Raw genomic sequence first — 18404 nt, 5'->3', positions numbered from 1 at the left:
CAACCACACACACACACACACACACACACACACACACACACACACACACACACACACACACACACACACACACACACACACACACGCACAGCATCAGCTCATGTGGTCCACCTTTATTAGTTTGAGAACGGCAGTCTGGGTTTCAGTGAGCCCCTCACCTGGGAAAGAAAAGAGCCTGCTGTCCACAGTGCGAGCGATGGACTGCAACTTGACGGCGTCCACGGAATGTCCCGGAATGTGAAGCATGGACGGCAAACTGGCCAAAGTGCCGCGCACAAATTCTGCCACTTCTTGCACCGAAAACATCTGCAGCAGCTCATCAAAGATGGCCGGCAAGGAGCTCAACACGGCCACCTGCAAAAAAAAAAAAAAAAAAAAAAAAAAAAGTCACGGCGACATTCATGTTAACATTGTCAAATGCCAACCTTGAAGCGTTTCACAAATGACAACAAGTCCATCGTTTCATCGTCTCCTCGGTGCGGAACAAAAATTCGACGAAACGATCCAAAGCCAAAGTTTCATGCATGGAGCCAACCAAGCGAGACAACTTTCTTAGTCTTCTCGGTCCGACAGTGGGTGTGACTTGTAGGATGACGTGAGTGACACGGCCAAGCGTTCCGCGACCACGTGTGTGTGCGCGTGTGTTGAGACGAGCAGGGTGCGGCGGGCCTTCCTCCCTCCTCTCCGTTGCTCCTGGATCTCTACTTACTGACAGCGGCGGCGTCCACAGGCTGCCGGGGCTCAACACCTGAGCACTGTAAGCAACCGGACCTGGGGCGGGAAGGCGGGCCTGGGCCGGGGGCCCGGCCTGACAAGGGCCTTGACTGGGCTGAGGGCCACGGGTGTCGGTATATCGAAAAAGGAACCCACCCACACGAGGAACAACAAGGAGTTGACAATGAGTTGCAGGAGATTGAAGGCAGAGGAGGAAGAAGCACAGTCAAAGTCAGAGCCGCTCTCTCTCGAATGATTCGCAAAAGCTCCGCCCGCGTTTGGTCTGCCCACCTGAGTGAAGATGAGGGTCTCACAGGTGGGACGGTCCAGACTGAGAACAAAGCGGATGGACTGAAAGAGCTCCTGGATGCTGTTGCGAAACTGCTCCTCCTCCATCCCGCAGGTGGCGCGAGAGTAAAGACTCCGAGACTGAATGATGAACTTGAACAGATACTCCAGTGCCTGGCGGTCAGTCCACAACGTACCGTAGTCATACGCGACGCTCGTCAACCATCAATCATCTTTACATTGCTTCCGGAAAACCGGCGAGTAACAGACCCCGCCGTCATGTTCAAGCGGCCGCGGCTTACCCGCATTACGTCCTGGATGTGATCCTGGCGCACCGCCTCCGCCGAACGCTCCATGGACCACCTGAGACATCGGATCAGCTCCCTGATGCGCAAGTGAAGCAGTTCCAGAACACACTGATGCAGAGGGATGCGCGCGCGCGCACGCACGGCCGCCGCCACTCACTTGTAAGCCAAAGCGCCTGCAAAGTGCTTGTGAATGTACGTGTCCATGACTGCTCGGAAATGGAAATATTTGCTGTCCCTCAGCAAATTGATGACGAAAACCTGCAGAGGAATTGGGGTATTAGCATTCCATTTGGAGAGTTTGGAACTATTCCCCGAACAATCGTTATTGGCCAAAGATCATGAATAAAAATGACAAGTTACGCCAGTGATGGGCATCAAAAAGCAGGTCACGTCAAGTTTTTTTTTTTTTTTGGTGGTCTAATTTAACCTCCTGAGACTGACTTATCTTTGTGGTGTCTTCATAAGAACTATTTGACATCCTTGCAACATATTGATTAGGCCGGGAAAACACAATTTTTGTTGAGTTCGGCTGACAGCTATTCGGAACAAATTTTTAATTGTAGAATCCAAAACTGATGCCAGTTTTTCCTCTGGATCATGTCAGGTTTTTGAGCTACAGGATCCCAGTTTTCTTTAAAACAATTGAATAAATGTCTATGTATGAAAATAAAACACTAAGATGGAACAGTAACAAGCTTTGGGAAGTTTAAAAAAAAAAAAAAAGGAACTAAAACGCTCGCTCTCGGCTCCCGCCGAACCGTCTCAATGGTGACCAACAAAAACAAGACGCCATGCAGCTCTCGATGACGCCAGTCAGAATCAGCTGGCAAGTCTTACGACAGCTCATCAGGGTGATTTTGATCATCTAATAAGCTGTGTAGAAAAATCTCGAGGTCCTCGAAAAAAGAAAAAAAAAACTGACTGCAATTTTGGAATCAGCATTGCAAATTTGGGTTTTCATCATCATTAAAAATCTCACTCAACAGATTTTTTTTTTTTCAAATTGCTCCCAGTTGTTATTTGAACGTGAAAAGAACCATTTCTAAAATCTCAAACGCGGAAAGGACTGCGGTTATCTCCGCTTCTTATAAATGAACAAATCCAATGTTCTTCATGCAACAAGCACAGATTTCGTTTTCATCTTACCAGAGACTGAAAGACCAGAGGGCCATATTTGTCGGTGTTGTCATCCAGAATGGAAAACAACGTGTCCAGAATGTCTTGAAGGAACTGGAAAAAGCCCAACAGGATTCATGCGGCGAGAGTACATTGACTTCTGCATTTCATCCGAATTCATGTCTTTCTTAACACATTTTGCACAATTTTTTAAAATCTTAGTCATACATAAGCAACATGAAAAAAAGATATTTTTAGATGTGTTGAAAAACAGGAGGTCTACAGTTATTCCAGAACACTTTTCCCAGAACAAAAAAATAAAAAATAAAAAACAGAACATGCAACGGAGCAGATGAGCTCACCTTGACGATTTCCTCTCCGCTGACGTGTCGCAAACGACCGAGGATGTCGCCCACTCGGTCGGGATGAGCTTTCCACTTGAGCAGAGCCAGCAGGTCCACTAGCAGACCGAGAGACACTCCACATTATTCCATTTGGGACGGGGAGGGACGAGACCTCGGCTAGCATCACAAGATGTTCGCGCCATGTAAAGAGAGATTTTTTTTTTTTTTCAGATACCATTCTGAGTGAGCTTGGTGGAAGAGAGCTGGGTGGAAATCCAGAAGGTTTCCCTGGTGCTGCGTTGAAAGGCCATGCTGGGAAGTCCTGGACTCAAGTGGTCTTTGCAACACGGCAGGCTCAGATAGAGGCCGGGGTTACACAAGGTGCTGTTCTCGTCACACTGAGGGCACACCAGAAATGTCAACCAACAACTGGAGCGGTCATAGAAAAGAAGACATCGTTGAGGGAGTTGGAGGGGGTCGAGTCTCACCTTGTAAACGAAGAGTTCATGGCTCTGATCAGACAGCGTGGTCCCGTCGTCCCTCATCAACGGCGTGAAGGAAAAACCAAAGAGTTTCTTGTCTCCTTTGTCTTTGGCTTCATGAAAGCAGAGAGAAGACGAGCTGACAATGGAGAAGCGGTCTTGGGTCGGGAGCACCGAAACCCAGCCCGGCCTCAAAACCTCACTGGAACAATGTCGGAACTCGAAGCGGAGGTGACAGCCTCGGAATCGGTCGACGGGGACGGGAAGTTTGATGGCCTCGCTCCATCGAGGGCTGTTGCTGTGGTAAAGCACCAAGGAGCGATGCTCCGTCACGTTGGGCTCGCCGCAACCCACGCTGATGCAGTCCTGTCAAAATGACAGCGAAAAGGAGCCCCGGTTATTCACACGCTCCCTTTTGCCCTCCAAATGCCAAAGACGACGACAACTTGCTGCGCGGCGACGCAGCGAGTGAACACTGGATGACGCTGATTGAAAAGCTGCCCTCTTGCCTTTTGTCGTGAGGCGGCAATGAGCCCCAGATGCTTCTTGCGAATAAAAGCTCCCTTCCGTACTGGACGCTACTTTCTCCTTTCATTGCCATCATTTCCCGCTCTGCGCTTAGATCGCCCCCATGAGAGAGTTTGACGGTGAACAGAAAGTATCGATCTCCGGCTTCTAAATGTTCATTCGGCATCTTCCGGCAGACCTCCTCACTCCACTCCTCCCTCGCTATAAGTCACGTCTTCCCCTAGTTCTTTTATTTTATTTATTTATTTTTTTAAGAGTTGTTAACAAGCACCATGAAGGCGAGACCGAGAAGCGCGCATTCACCTGCGTCAGTAGTGACATATGACCTCCTCACTCCACTCCTCCCTCGCTATAAGTCAAGTCTTCCCCTTGTTCTTTTTTTTTTTTTTTAGAGTTGTTAACAAGTACCATGACAGCGAGACCGAGAAGCGCGCATTCACCTGCGTCAATGGTGAAATATTGTCGACTGATATAACAGAGAATCCGGTAAGTTTTCAAAATAAAACATCGTTCAGATTCCGAAATGAATAAAACGGAAGGAATGTAAGTTATTTATTCTTTCTGCGCAGCCCGTCACCAAACGACCCGCGGACCGGTGCCCGGCGGTTGAGGACCCCTGATCTAAGAGATGACGCAGACCGGCACCAAATGACCCGCGGACCGGTGCCCGGCGGTTGGGGACCCCTGATCTAAGTGATGGAAACGTGTCGGCTGCTAGAAATCCTCCTTGACGGGGTTTCCGGCATAATCAACTGCTAAATTCGTCAAGAAGCTCATCAGCCAGTGCCCGTGACCTTGTACCCTTGAAGACGGCATTATGAGCGCCGCACAACCTGTACAACTTCTCCATCGGCGCTGAGAAGGGAAACGCCAACTTCAATGTTCTTCTGGACGCTTTTTCCTCCTCTCTCAAAGTCTCCTCGCTCCAGCGTCAGGTACAAGTCGTTACGCATGTCACCTGCAAAGGCAAACAACGATTGCCGGTGATTTCGTTATTGCCATGAGAGTGAAAAAACACGAGCTTACCCGGCATGATGACGTCCGGGAAGCCGAGCTTGCGCGTCAGGGTCACGCTCCCGCTTGACATCCATTTGTTTTCACGCTGGAGCTCCTCCACGTCGCCGCGCAGCAGCCGCAATGAGATGATGAGCCCTGCAAGAACACAAGCGCGCCAGCTATAGTACTTCCCCCCACCATAGATCTCCTCAGACCTTCTCCAAAATCCACAAAGCACACGTTGACCGGTTGTGCTGATAAAAAGCAAACTGCTCCTCCCACGTGTGAACGTTCGCGTTCCTGAAGAGTCCGCGTAGTAATCGGAACATTCAAAGATGGCCGCCATACCGTAGTTATTTCCGGGCGCTGAGTATTTGGTACTGGACTTGCGGATGATGTTCTCGTGGATTTGGTACCATTCACTCTCGTTGTTGCACCTGAAAGTTGAATTTTCAGGTCACCTAAAGTCGGCTAATGGTGTGTCGATGCGCGCGTGTGTGTGCAAGAAGCAGAGAGAAACTCACATGTACACTTTGAGTACAAAGTCTTTCTCGTCTTTCAGCTCGGAGATGGTTTGCAGGACGTCGCTCATGGCGAGAACAGCGCAGCCGTAAGGCCGGCGGTATCGGACGTGTGGGGGACCTTTTTTGTGGTCGTTCAGCGACATTCTCCCTGCAACAACAGTTTGTGTGTGGGTGATGTTGACATCATTCCTGTGTTGTGTCTTTTTACCTGTGCGAATCACTTGTGAGACAATGTAGAGATCTCTCTTCATATCTTTGTTGCTCAAGTCCTACGCGCAGATACAAACACGCACATATTGTGACATCACAACCGCGGTGACCAGCAGGAGGGAGCGCACCCTAATTTACCGTGAAAAGAGTGCGCAGCTTGTCCACCTTCTCGGATTTTTTGGGCCCTCCGTTTTTGTTGAGTCTCACCAGGAACTTTTCACTAAAAGACAAGCAGGATGCAAATCTTCACTTTCACCTCCTTTACGGGAGTTCGCCACAGGCACAAAAAAAAACCCAACCTGATGCTTTTTCCCTCCCTCAAGTCATAGAGCCAAAAGAAGATGTCGCTGTCTTCTCCGATGTTGTTGGAGGTGAAACTCTTCAGGTTGAGGAGCAAGTGGTGCGCTACTGGAGCTCTCCACTGGTGGCCGCCACCGGGCCTCTGTTGAGGATTTGAGTTGGGCTGCGGGCCATTCGAGACAATGACGCTAATCATTTGGAGCATTTGGTTAATCTTGACATAAAACAAATGCGGGCATTTTGTTCCCCCATTTATCTTACAAGACAAAAGCTTCATTTCAACTGTCATTTCTTTTTTTCTTCATTCTGCTTATCTTCAAGCATTGTTGCATTTCTCTCGAACCGCAGTATTTCTTCTTTTGCCCTGTGGGTTAGCAGTGAAAAGTGTTGCTAACTCTTGCTAGCTAGCCTCCTTGGTCCGCTCATCTCTTATTTTTTTTTTATTTGAAGGGATGTTTTTACGAGGGAGCGGGGCGCTGTCCCAACCTGTCAGTAACTCGTATTTGTTGAACAGATTTCTTTTGGCCATTTAGAAGTCTACTTTGGAATCCAACCAGTCATCAAACGTCCCACTTCGAGCTGAGTTAACCGCGTCGGTGTGACATTTTAGCTCTCGAAATGACAGCGCAAAGCTGACAGACCTGTGAGTTGTGCTGAACGTTGTTTCTGCTGCTGAGATGCTGTGAAGTAGAAAACCTAAATTAATGATTGCAACAAATATCAAAACATCACTTGCGCTTGAAGTGAAGGCCACTGGATCAAACACTCACCATCTTGTAAAGATCCGAGACGCTGACCCTATCTTCATCCACCATCTCAAACTCTTTTCTTGGCACCAAGTCCAAACCCAAATGTCTGGCCACACACACACAGACACACACACACACACACAGATGAGGAATATGTGTGTGATGGCGTGTCGGCACCTGCGGGTGTTCTCACTCGTTTCCCCAGTCTAGTCTGGCGGTCATGTGTCTTTTGATGTCTCGTTCGTGTTGCTCCGTCAGCTGCGCCATCGTCGTCAGCTGCCTCCTCAGTTCCATCAGCTCGGACATCACGTGAGCCACTCGGAAAAACAAATCCACCTTGTGTCTCTGACAGGGACGTTCATCCAAATTTCATTTTGATGTCACATTTTTCAAGTAGACTAATCAAATCATCAGGGACATATTCTCCCGTTGGCGTCTAATTCAGCACTTTCAAGGAACTGCGATTTTGGGCTCGTGAGACACACACCCGCAAAACTCACACGGCCACCCAAGAGGTGTGACCCACTGAATTCTGAGGATGCCCGCAAGTCCCGGATTGTGGAGTTTTCCTGAGACATATGTGAATTCCGTCACCATCCATTTGGAATAAATGTCACACATGAAATCAATCTGGGACTTGAAGGCAACCTCAGAATACAACGGGTCACCCCTCTTGGGTGGCGACACAAGTTTTCACCGGTGACGCTTAGACCGAAGAATCGCAGCACAGAAAAAGTCCAGAAGAAAGGCACGTAAGGGAAGGCCCTCACCACGTAGAGTTGCTTCCACAGCGACGCCCATTCCCGAAGCGTGGACGTCACCTCGGTAACGACTGCGTCTTCAACGGGCACTGCGGCCTCCCGGGATCTGAAAAAATACACATAATTCATTCATTTCCTCAACACGTATTTCATGCGAACGAAACACGCACGACAAGTGTGCTCTCTGCAAGCGTCACACAAAAAATGCCTTTGTGTCTGAATGTCTTTGTTTTCCCACGTGCACACAATAGATGTCAACGTAGTTCTTGTGATATCGCTTTGGTGTAATGTTGTTTGTCTTGCACTCACAAGACGAACAAAAGATTTTTTTTTTTCTTACGGTTGGTTGCATTTCCAACTTGCAAGTTACAACAGTCGAGTGATATTACTTGACAGTTTGCATTTTGTGGTAGTGGACATACCCTTTATTGGTGACGGCACATTTCTTCACGTGTATGTAACTGCACGGGAAAATTCCCTGCGGCAACATGAAGGTAAAAAGTACAAATCATATGAATAGGTAGAAGTAATTTAGATAAATAGGAAAGCCAAACAAGGAGAAGAAATAACAAGTGAATCTTGAAGAAGCGAGGGCAGGCGTCCCTTTCTTACTTTGACGTTTGACCTCCTGCACGAGTATCCTCGGAACCATCCTGAAAAAAAAAGGGACGTTTGATGTAGTCAAACATCATAGGATGCTTTTTCTCGTTTCCACACTGAGATCATTCCAAACCAAAAAAAAAAAAAAAGGCAAATTGTGTCAATTATCACAGAAGATGAAAACAATTCTGAGTGTCTGGGTGGCTGATGACGGCTTTTGTTCAGAACTGAAAGTTACCTTGGCATTTCTCCAGGATGCGAACGCTCTCGCCGAGCTCCAACGTCAACGTGTGAGGGACGCAACTCCGGAAGTTGAAGATGGCTGCGTAGGGAACACAAGGCCAGATGAGGAAAAGCGAGGGTGTCCCCTGTGCACGTGTTAGACATCAACTCGGCTGAGCAGTGACTTGACTGACTCCATTATTTTATTGGCCACCTGGGTCACATGATTTCTATGACCTCAGTCGGGAGATTCTTGATTTCACTTTGCCTATTTTACAGTTGGCTTGTCTGACTCGTATTTCTGAAGTTGCAGGTGAAATCTGGTTCCACCCTTGAATGGAGGCAGCATGTTCTTGATGAGCTTTTGTTTTTTGGGGTTTCTTTGTTCGTTTGTTTTTTCCGTACCGCATTACAAATATGTTGGCTTTATTTTGACTCTAAATCAGTGCTCAGCATTCTTCCTCAAATTGTTTGGGATGGATGGATAGATTGATAGCTAGAGAGCTAGCTAGATAACTAGATTGATAGCTAGCTAGCTAGATTGATAGCTAGATAGATAGATAGCGAGATAGATAGCCAGATAGGTAGCCAGATAGCTATATATACTTTTGCCCATTTGCTTGTGCGAGGCATCACTTTTTATTATTATTATTGTTATTTTATTTTTACTTTTTTTTAGAAAAAGAACCCAAAAGAATAGACACATGTGTCTCACAGCTGAGCTATTTTTAGAACAAGACGGTGGGCACCTCCTATGGCCCTTGGGGCTAACTGGTGCCAACTATCTACCCATCCCTGCTGGAAATGCTCCGTAGGAGTGAATGGCAGTGGGAATAATTGTTTGTCCATGATGTGCCCAGCAAAGGCTACTGAGTAGTTCAGGGCGTAAGCCTCCTCTCACACAAGTTCGCTGGGACCCACGACAGCTCGTTCCCCCAGCCCAATCACTGTTGAGCGATACAAAAGGCAAGGAGGTGTTCCCAGCACAACGATGACAGAGGCATGATGATGATGATGATGATGATGATGATAGTGACGATTACGATGAGGTCATGTGTTGAGCTGTTAAATGATTGAGCAGAACATCTGCATGCTTTGTCTTTTCCATTTAGGTCAGGGTGAGCTGTTGTGACACAAAAGCAGCTCTATCGGCATCCACTTCGTCAATGGGGGAGGGGGGCATTTGATTTCCATCTTTTTATATTCCGTCTTTTGTGCGTGCAGCATACACACGCATGAACCGAGCTGTTTCAGAAAGCGCACATTTGAACAGGTGCGATAACATCACAAACGAGTGAAAGGAAACATGCACATGCACGCTGCCTGTGTGGCGGAAGAATATTTTGGAATGATTTGATGAGTTTTCAGAGGGTGTGTCCAGCAGTTGATGATGTTGTTTGGACAAAAGGGATTAAAGAAGATGAAGCAGAATTCCTGATGGATTAAGATGATGAAGATTAAAGATGACTACAAATGGACAAAGCAGACCTGCTAAGTTTTCGCACATTTGGCGCAGGTCTGCTCTCAAACACAAACAAACAGTCAATTATGAACGGTCAACAGGCATTACTCTAAAATTTGGAGGCTTTTCCTCTAAAATTGCTCCTTGGGTCCAAAGCTGCTATCCTGAATGCTTGTGCGTTAGCTAGCGCAATTCATGAGGTGAAAAAAGCCTCCCTGCTCAGAAGCTGCTGAGCCAAAGAGTGAAAAAAAAAACCGAGTGAGCGAGTGCTTCAGGCGACTGTTAAAAAAATGTAATCACATCAACTTACTGACCTGGATATGACTGTGTGCGCGCGCGTGCACGTGTACCCACGTGTGTACACGTCAGTGTGTGAGCTTGCAGAAAGAAAACGGAACAATTGATGAATTCCTTCTTTTTCTTTGTTTTTTTCATGTTCTCAAAAACAAAGCTAAGATGGTGGTGTAAACATTCGCTGAAAAACCTTTCACTTGTAACAACATACGCGCACGCGTGCACGCGCATGGGTAGTGACGGACGGACGCTCGACGGAGGCGCGCACACGACGAATGTCTGTTCAAGTGGCTTAGCCCAGTGCTCTACTTTTAGGTCGTCTGACCATCTGGACAAAAACGCAAGCACACGCGTGCGCACACACATACACGCTCTCGCTCACTCACACACTCACACTCACACACACACACACACACACACACACACACACACACACAAAAGAAAAAAACAAGACGTAAATAGAAACACAAGTAAGAGTAAAACAATTGGGCACAAGTCAGTAAATTGATTGACTAACGCGAAGCCGGTGAGCTCGTGGCCATCTTGCCGACAAGGTTGCATAGCCATCAGCCATTTTGCTGTCCAGGACACCGCAAGCCAACCTGACATAATTTTCACATGAAATATTGATCTTGAAAACATTCGAGGTTAAAGATTAATGTGGTACAAAGAACATCTGGAAGGGAAATATTGATGTTATATAAAAAGATGAAAAGGAAAAATTGAATGAAGCCAAGACGTTTTGTCAAATGTTGAAAGTATAACTAGACTGAATATTTGCGCGCAAATTTGTGTTCAAACGCAACTCTCAACCAACCAACAAACAAACAAACAGACTCCTCGCTGACCCCCGACCTCACAACGGAAGACAGTTTTGTTTCGGAGAATTTCATGTTCCAACGGAAGCGAGACCGTTGCCGTGGCTACAGTGGAACCCGATTGGAACGTCCTGCTGGATTCGTCACACGCGGACATGTACGCGTGCTAAACTTTTTATTGTTGTGCCGGGCAGCTCAGTGGTTGCGATTGCTCCCTTGATTATTACGGTAATAGTTATAATTCTCATTTCTGTTTGACACTGTTTATGCAGTGATTTAAAATCTCATTTGCATTCACCTCAGTACCGTCCCTCGATCGGGGAGTGACGATGCATTGAAGGAGTGTGAAAAGCTTCTTTTCTTCGCGCTGCTCAATGACTCTCTGCGCTTTCATAAGCGCTAACACAACAGACGTGTTCAAAGGGCCTTCAAAGTCAGGTTATGAGTGATTTTTCTGCATTTGTACGGTCACGTGATCAGTCCTTCAGGTGGCAATTGCTCGTCAAAAGATGGAAGAAAATGACGTGACATGAAACAAGCATGTTTGTTCAATGATGGGAAGAAGGAAGATGGGATATCGATGGACATGCTTTACATTTGGTGATATTTTGCCATAACACATTTCAAAGTACACAAACTTTTTCCATGCACTTTTGTAACAGCGATTTTGTGCGTGTGGGCGATCCACTCACCCACGCCAAGCTTCTCGTCCTCTGTCAGCGTCCACATGACGTCACAAAGTTCACGCAGCCACCGTCTTCATGGAAGCATTAAATGTCACCTGATTACGTCACGTACAACGTAAGGGGACAAGGATAAGTGATGAAGACTTATGAGCCTCCAAGTTAATGCATCATCTTCATCATCACTATCATGTTATTCGTGGAGCTGTCGTCTTCCTCTTCATCAACATGCATTCATACAGACGACGTGAACGCGCGCGGGGCGTGCGCGCTTTTAAGAGGATGAACGGTAACGGGCCTCTGCGCATGCGCGCTACCACAAGTAGCGCACAATCAACGAGTGCGCGCCCTCGCGTCATGGTTTGAAATTGGATCAAAAACAGCTCAAAACCAAACCACCGAATGTAAAACCGAATTTTGTGATTTCCCAAGGGGCATTTTCATATCATAGCAATGCATCGAGGTGATTTACTGTTCGCTTGTTTTTGCGACCACGCGTATGTGACAATGCGATGATGAAAAGATGATTTTCCTCATTCTTGATCTACCCACGATACCTCGAATTGGCGTGAGGCGCCACCTGCTGGACGTCACCAAGAGACCGCACGGGGTCTGTTACGTCACATGCGTAGATCCAAACAGCTGACTCAAGCCCTGAACAAATGAAGGCAAGAAAGTTGGTGGTGTCAATTTTGCTACTTGTTACTCACACGGAGCATGTCGCACGCTCTCTGACCGACCCTTGCCCGGCCACAGAAAAAGTAGCGACCCATTTAGGTGATTCTGGAGTGGTAACTTTTTTGTTCGTTTTATAATGTATGTGAATGGAAGTAGGATGTGGTGTGATTCACCTTGGGACAGGATTGTGACTTCATTCATCCAATATCTTAACTGCTTATCCTCACAAGGGTCGTGGGCGTACTGGAGCCTGTTCCATCTGACTATGGGCAGGAGGCAGGGTACACCCTGAACTGGTTACCAGCCAATCGGAGGGCACACCTAGGCAAACAAGCATTCACACTCACAATCACACTTATAAGGACAATATAAAGTGTTCAATTAACCTACTTTGCATGGTTTTGGAATGTGGGAGGAAAACACCACACCCGGAGAACACCCACACAGACAGAGGGAGAACACGCAAACTCCGCACCTCTGCATTTTGAGGCGGACGTGGTAACCAGTCTACACCGTGCCACCCTGGAACCATTCAATCTTGGCAAAATGGGTCAGTCAGGACAAAACTGCGACTTGCTCTCTTGGGGCTTGTTTCAGAGCGAACACGTCTTCTATCCCAAGGTTTACAATTGTTTCTTATCAATTTCTTGTCAAAGTTAATACGTTAAAGATCAAACACAATTTGGGGAAACAAAATCCCTGCATGAGGTGCTGCACCTGCCAACCAACCATCAGATGAGCGCAAAAAGACCACAGTTGAAAACCAAGCACTTTAATTGAGTGTTTTGCGATGAAAATTGTTGACCTTTGACATGAGCTGCCGCTGGACTCCCATGCCTATACAAAGTTCTGCGCCATTCATGCTAGTGCGTCTTCCATTTATCCGCACACAGCATCGCGGCCACTCCGTGGAGGAATACGGCAGCGAGGATGAGTAAGGTGCTGGACACTGGGCCGAAGGACAAGACGGCGCCCGCAGCATAGCTTAAGACAAGAAGCAGGATGGTCCTGTAGCTGGCCAGCGGACGCAAGCTGACACGAGGTCGCCGCTTCCAGTCCCGGAACTGAGGGGACGCAGGACTCCTCGCCAGGACCATGTCGGGATCGGGACCTGTCAGGTAGTGACGACCCAGTCGACCGGCGAAATCCGTCCGCGAGCACAGCTGGGTCAAGTGGCTTTCAAACTGAGGACGCAGACCACACCAGCCCGGTTAGACGTGCAATCGCCCGTCGGCCCAGACTCGGGACTTCTGTGTGACATTTTACTTGGTCGTTGAGCAGCGACGACATCCGGTACAGGAACCTGACCAGCAGTGCGTTCTCGTAGCTCCTGATTGGCTGCAGCTCCGGGTCTCCTTGGTACTGAATGTCGAACCTCCGCAGTCCGTTGATAATCTGCACAAGAGCGCGATGGTTTATGACGGCCAGCGCTGGGACCAAGTCAATGACGGCACATGTAAGTTACTCAGTCGTCATCGTCTCATTTCCAGCATGTCACAAATGACTGTGGGGAGGAAATCCAGCAAGTCGTGCAAGTTTTGCTCAGCCTTGGCACATAAGGCACTTTGCACTCACTCTACCCTTGTGCTAAGATGGCCACATTCTGATTCTGACATACGAGGGTTGTTGCGTTTCCAAACCATTCTCCATATTTTCTACTAAAGGGTGAATTGAGCATTTTTGTCCTTAAGTATTCACCACTTGACGAAGATTAACTGAACCAAGTGGCAGAAGGTGTGAATGACATGATGTTGTCAATCACTTGTGCGTAAGTGAGCACACCCCCAGCCTCACGTGGACTTGTTTCCTCAGGCGGATTATACAGCTCCGTTTAGAAAGAAAAATTCCAGAAGGAATTGGATGGCTCTCGAGCTGAAACGTACAGTATGTAACTAACAGCCGTGTTTTACGGCCTCTGGCCACCGCTAGGCTTCAAACACGCACCGCCGCATTTGTCCTCCCTGCTTGATTGCTTGGTGCGCTGACAACTAGCCAAGCACAAAGTGCTGCGAGGAGCGTCTCTTGAAGGCATCACAATGTGACACACACACACACACACACACACACACACACACACACACACACACACACACACACACACACACACACAGTCTATACCGGTACTTACAATTTTGCAGCCCGATCACATTTGGTACCGACAGTGAGCAGGAAATGTCGGGACATTAGTGCAAATGATGTACCAATGTGGCACTAATGCACTTATTATTTTTAGTTGTTATAGAGACAAAGTAACGTATTACTGAAATACATAACACGCGATGTCATCAGAAGGTGTGCAGGTCACCGAGGCAATTTCGCAGCCCAATCACATCTGGTACATACACCAGCTTGGGTGATCGGCGATCGAGTTAAGCGGGATGCTGACACACGCTAGCCGGCCTGAATTTGGGACTATCCTCGACAGCTCAGGTTGGATGTGGTAGTTGTGGCATCTCTTATCACTGACTTGTACACCTCGCATGTTGCCATTCGGCTTTCCCCAAGTCGACCAAAGGTACTTCAAGTTGTGGTCAAGACTCATGAAAAGCAATCAAAGTCTAGCAGTCCTGAGCCTAGAGAGTCCTAAAAGGCGCCACTTTACTCTCACTGGAGTAAAGGGATACGATTGGAGTCATCCACATGGGCGTGGATCGGATAAAAAGAAAAACGACTGAAAGGCTCAAGTTTGCACCTGTATCCTTCCCAAGTCGGTGAGGACTAGGCCGCGCTCTCCCACGACGCAATCGGGCAGCTGCTTCGACTCGCCGTCATCCTGAGAGGACGTCACGTTGGCCATGAGCTGAGTCAACTGACCCTGGTTGAGCTGCAAGACAAGAAAAGTGGATTGAAGGAGCACACTTGAGCGCGGAAGATGGAGAGGCAAAGCGGGCTTCAGGGGGCCGCCAAGGCCCTTTTTACACACGCCACAGCCATTCAATCACAGTCTGTTTTGGTGCTGCTGCTAAGGACAAAGACAGCCTGAAGCGGACAGGACTGACCCGAGTCTTCTGCACGCCCCTCCCTAGCCTTGAGGGAGGCAAGACAATCAACCTTTGGACGGACCTTGAAGATGGTGCACAAGTTCTCCAGCGCTCTGTCCAGGAACTCGTGAGTCTTCCTCAGACATTCTGTGCTGTCGTCCGACTCGACGCCGCAAAGCCCGTTGTTGGAATCCGAGGAAGGCGCCGTCAACCAGGACAGGAAAGACTTGCTGGCCGCCGCTTGGCTGGAGCGGTCCGAAATCCGTTTGGCCGTCTGTCTGGCTTGTGCTACCACCTGGATCAATTTCACCACCTGACAAACACTCGGGTGACCCCTAGAGCCAAAGGCGCAGTACTAACGGAGCAAAATAAGAATACGACGGCACCTCACCACAGCCCGCAGCTCGGAGCCAAACATCTGCTTGTACTGGCAGTCCTGTCCTTCCAAGGCGTACACGTGACTCTTGACCCGGAACACGGCATCTGTGGCTGTGCGTTGCCGTGACGACAGGAAGCTGCCTCCCTGACCGGGCGTCAGGTAGCCTCGCTGCTGCCGGTGATGGGGGACCAGCTCCGGCTCCAGGAACAGCTGTTCGGCTGCAAAAGTTCGCATCTGTCAAAGAAGCTCATACAGTGCCCCGCCCACTGGAACCCCGGATATTGGTTTTGTATCATTTTAGACAGATTCATCGACTATATCTCACCCACGGATAATCGTATCGGAATCAGCGGCATAAAACCCTGATTGGAAGGCGGCTGCTTTAAATGTGAGGCACTCATCTTACCCTTGTGGATCATGTCTGCGAGGTGGGGCTGAGAGAAGACTTTGGCCACCCGGAAGAGCATCAGTGCGTTCTTGGCGTTGACCAGGTCCATGCGCACGGCTCTGTTGAGGAACACTTGGAAGAGCTTGGTGTAAACCAGCAGGTTCTCCTGAACAAACGACTCCCTGCCGGTTGGCAACAAGCAAGCCGCCGGTTAGCGTCGGCCGAAACGCAGATGCACAAGCATCGCCGGCCGGTCACGTGACCCACCATCTCTCAGGGTCGCTTCTGCCGCTGCCGCCGTCGACCTGCATGTGGGCCGTCTTGTCGTCGGCGTACCTCCACGGTTGGATGAAGCTCAGCCACGTCTCCAGCACCTATCGCCACCACCACAATGAGGTCAGCAGCTGCGCCGGGAAGCTCACGGCATCGACTTTGGAGACGTACCGCTCGGAAGGAGGCGTCCAGAGGCCAGTGGCCGAAGCAGTGCTGCAGGAACAAGAACAGCTTCTGCTGCACGAAGCGCTGCAGCACAACTCTGCAGAGACACGACACACTCTGCAACGTGAGACGGGCCATCCGCCTGACAGCATGAAACATGCAACAGGGATGACTTTGATTGATTTGACTCTCGCGAAAGATGTGGCTCAGCTCTGCCTCGCAATTGACAGATCTGTTAAATTCTTCTCCAAACACACCAAGCTAACCCTCCTTGCTGATCTAAGGACAGCGGGCTGCGTTTGCTGTGACATCATGGTCAATGCCGACACCCAAGAAGTGCTTGGCGTTGGCTTGCCGACCCCCAAGATGAATTGCGGTCGAAGACCTCAACATGCATCGGCGTGTGCAAGCAAGCTGACCTCTTAAACTCCTCCAGTGGGCTGGCGTGGGTGTGCGAGTGGGTGGGGGAAACTGACGCCTGTTGCGGCTTCAGGCTGCTGGAGAAGGCATGCAGATGTTTGACCAGCAGACGCACGGCCAAGACGTGCTCCTCGCTCGGGCTGAACGGTTCCTGCAACGGCGGCAAAGTCAAGCGGCGCTCGGTGACACCCTGCCGACCCTTCGCAAGCGGCCAATCGCGATGCCTTTCGGCCCACTGCAGCCAATCAAGCAGCAAAGGCCGTGTGGTGCCCTGGAAAACTGAGGTCCCGCGCAATCCAACTTTGGGGAGGATTAGGTGGCCCATGCTGGGATCATTTTCCAATCTGCCCCCCAAAACACTCCAAAAATTTTAGTCTGGCTTGACTTTGTGTGGAATTCAAATACAAGGCAACAAAGACATGGGGGAGAGGGGGGCGGGGGGACCTTCCTTCAAGGCAGGACCTCAGAGCCCCATGACCGGCCGCAGCATCTCTTAAGCTCAAATGCCAACAAACGCCAAACCCAAGTCTGTACTCACTCCAAGTTTCGAATGGACGCGGACGATGCATTTCGTACATTTTGTTAGCATTTGTTTCACTCACACACAACAGCAGTCAAATAAACGCGCAAGCAAATCAAAGCACACAAGCCAGGAACGGGTGTCCCTGCAAGAGTACTTGGTGGGAGGAGCTGGAGGTCCCATGGGAAAGAAACAAGGCCATGAGCCGGGTGTCCAAGAAGTACCTTGAGCAGGACCTTCGGGTCTCCACCAAGTACCCCTGAGCCGGACCAAAGGTGACGGCGTGGCAGGCGGGGGTGAGCAAGAAGGTTTAAGTACTTGGTAGGTGTGGAGGGTCCCTGAGCCTGGTGGGATGTGTGGTTGGCACGGCATGCTGGACATACTGAGGCGGTACTGGAGCAGCGCCAGCTGTTGACCCGTAAACCACCAGGGGGGACGGGGAGTGGAGGGGGAGGTTTAAGGAGGACAGCACAAAGAGCGATCAGAGGAGAAAAGGAAGAGGAAGTGCATCAGTCAAGAGGTCAGGGTGGAAGGTGAAATTCAGAGAAGAACAAGAAGAAGCCAACAGATGAAAAATACAACAAGAGGAAGAACAGAGGAGATAATCAAATATCGACTCAAACACATTCTTCTTCTGTTCCTTGTTTTTCACCCAAAACACAAGGGATGACAATGTCAATGATTCCCTCATCTCTTGTGTTTCAACTCTCAGCAGACGCTCTGAGAACAATTAGCGGAGCACTAAAAACGACACAAGGCGGGAGAATTATTACGTACATTCGTTGTCACAAAGGAAAGACGACATGCTTGCGGCTCGCAGAGTTTCGATCACGCCGGCCTTCACAAAGTCTCACTGTGACTTTCAATCGACATCTGTGAGGCTGCCCACAAACGTCCTCAAGAAATCTTCAGGAATATTGTATGTATCTTATTGCATTGTTTCGATACAACAATATCACCATTCATGACTTTTTCATGATGTCCAGATGTTCTTTGTTTTTGGGTTCGTAGGCAACGGTTTGTTGTCGGAAGAAGCCGCAGTGTGACTTCAGGCTGACCTTTGAACTACACGGCGGAGTGTGAGGATCAACATGCGGGAAGCGAAGCAGCTCGACGGGAACATCATGACACGGGAGGGCCGAGAATACAGATGTGCCCGTGCTCCCGGCGACACAAGGTCATCAGCAGCACGCATGCACAC

General features: G+C 49.0%; 2 protein-coding genes across 7 annotated transcripts in view; both read right to left on the bottom strand.

The window, feature by feature from the left end:
- The window catches only part of LOC109522638 (dedicator of cytokinesis protein 3-like), a 22560-nt gene extending 10909 nt beyond the window's left edge, over positions 1-11651 (bottom strand). The window contains 24 exon segments of the mRNA XM_019881373.1: positions 159-354; positions 1006-1176; positions 1305-1386; positions 1468-1568; positions 2457-2540; positions 2789-2886; positions 3006-3168; positions 3259-3365; positions 3456-3618; positions 4614-4738; positions 4807-4932; positions 5125-5213; positions 5301-5448; positions 5509-5569; positions 5649-5730; positions 5810-5973; positions 6452-6490; positions 6581-6665; positions 6753-6904; positions 7330-7426; positions 7743-7798; positions 7933-7973; positions 8159-8242; positions 11409-11651. Coding sequence (XP_019736932.1) covers positions 159-354; positions 1006-1176; positions 1305-1386; positions 1468-1568; positions 2457-2540; positions 2789-2886; positions 3006-3168; positions 3259-3365; positions 3456-3618; positions 4614-4738; positions 4807-4932; positions 5125-5213; positions 5301-5448; positions 5509-5569; positions 5649-5730; positions 5810-5973; positions 6452-6490; positions 6581-6665; positions 6753-6904; positions 7330-7426; positions 7743-7798; positions 7933-7973; positions 8159-8242; positions 11409-11445 — 2551 coding nt within the window. The 5' untranslated portion in view covers positions 11446-11651.
- Positions 11652-12833: 1182 nt separating this feature from the next.
- Positions 12834-18404, bottom strand: part of smpd4 (sphingomyelin phosphodiesterase 4) — a 9588-nt gene continuing 4017 nt past the window's right edge. For 5 of the 6 annotated variants that reach the window (XM_019880603.1, XM_019880604.1, XM_019880605.1 and 2 more), the window contains 10 exons: positions 17522-17611; positions 16683-16834; positions 16270-16360; positions 16093-16199; positions 15844-16007; positions 15450-15655; positions 15141-15371; positions 14770-14901; positions 13344-13472; positions 12834-13261 (listed from right to left, as the gene is read on the bottom strand). In XM_019880603.1, the coding sequence (XP_019736162.1) occupies positions 12941-13261; positions 13344-13472; positions 14770-14901; positions 15141-15371; positions 15450-15655; positions 15844-16007; positions 16093-16199; positions 16270-16360; positions 16683-16834; positions 17522-17611 (1623 nt within the window). In that variant the 3' untranslated portion in view covers positions 12834-12940. The remainder of the gene's footprint in view (positions 13262-13343; positions 13473-14769; positions 14902-15140; positions 15372-15449; positions 15656-15843; positions 16008-16092; positions 16200-16269; positions 16361-16682; positions 16835-17521; positions 17612-18404) is intronic. The other variant, XM_019880606.1, reaches the window with a different exon arrangement.

Source organism: Hippocampus comes, unplaced genomic scaffold (genome assembly GCF_001891065.2).
Source record: "Hippocampus comes isolate QL1 unplaced genomic scaffold, H_comes_QL1_v1.1 scaffold68, whole genome shotgun sequence".
Lineage (NCBI taxonomy): Eukaryota > Metazoa > Chordata > Actinopteri > Syngnathiformes > Syngnathidae > Hippocampus > Hippocampus comes.
Note: the sequence above shows the minus strand (reverse complement) of the source record. Positions and strands in the feature narration are given on the sequence as shown.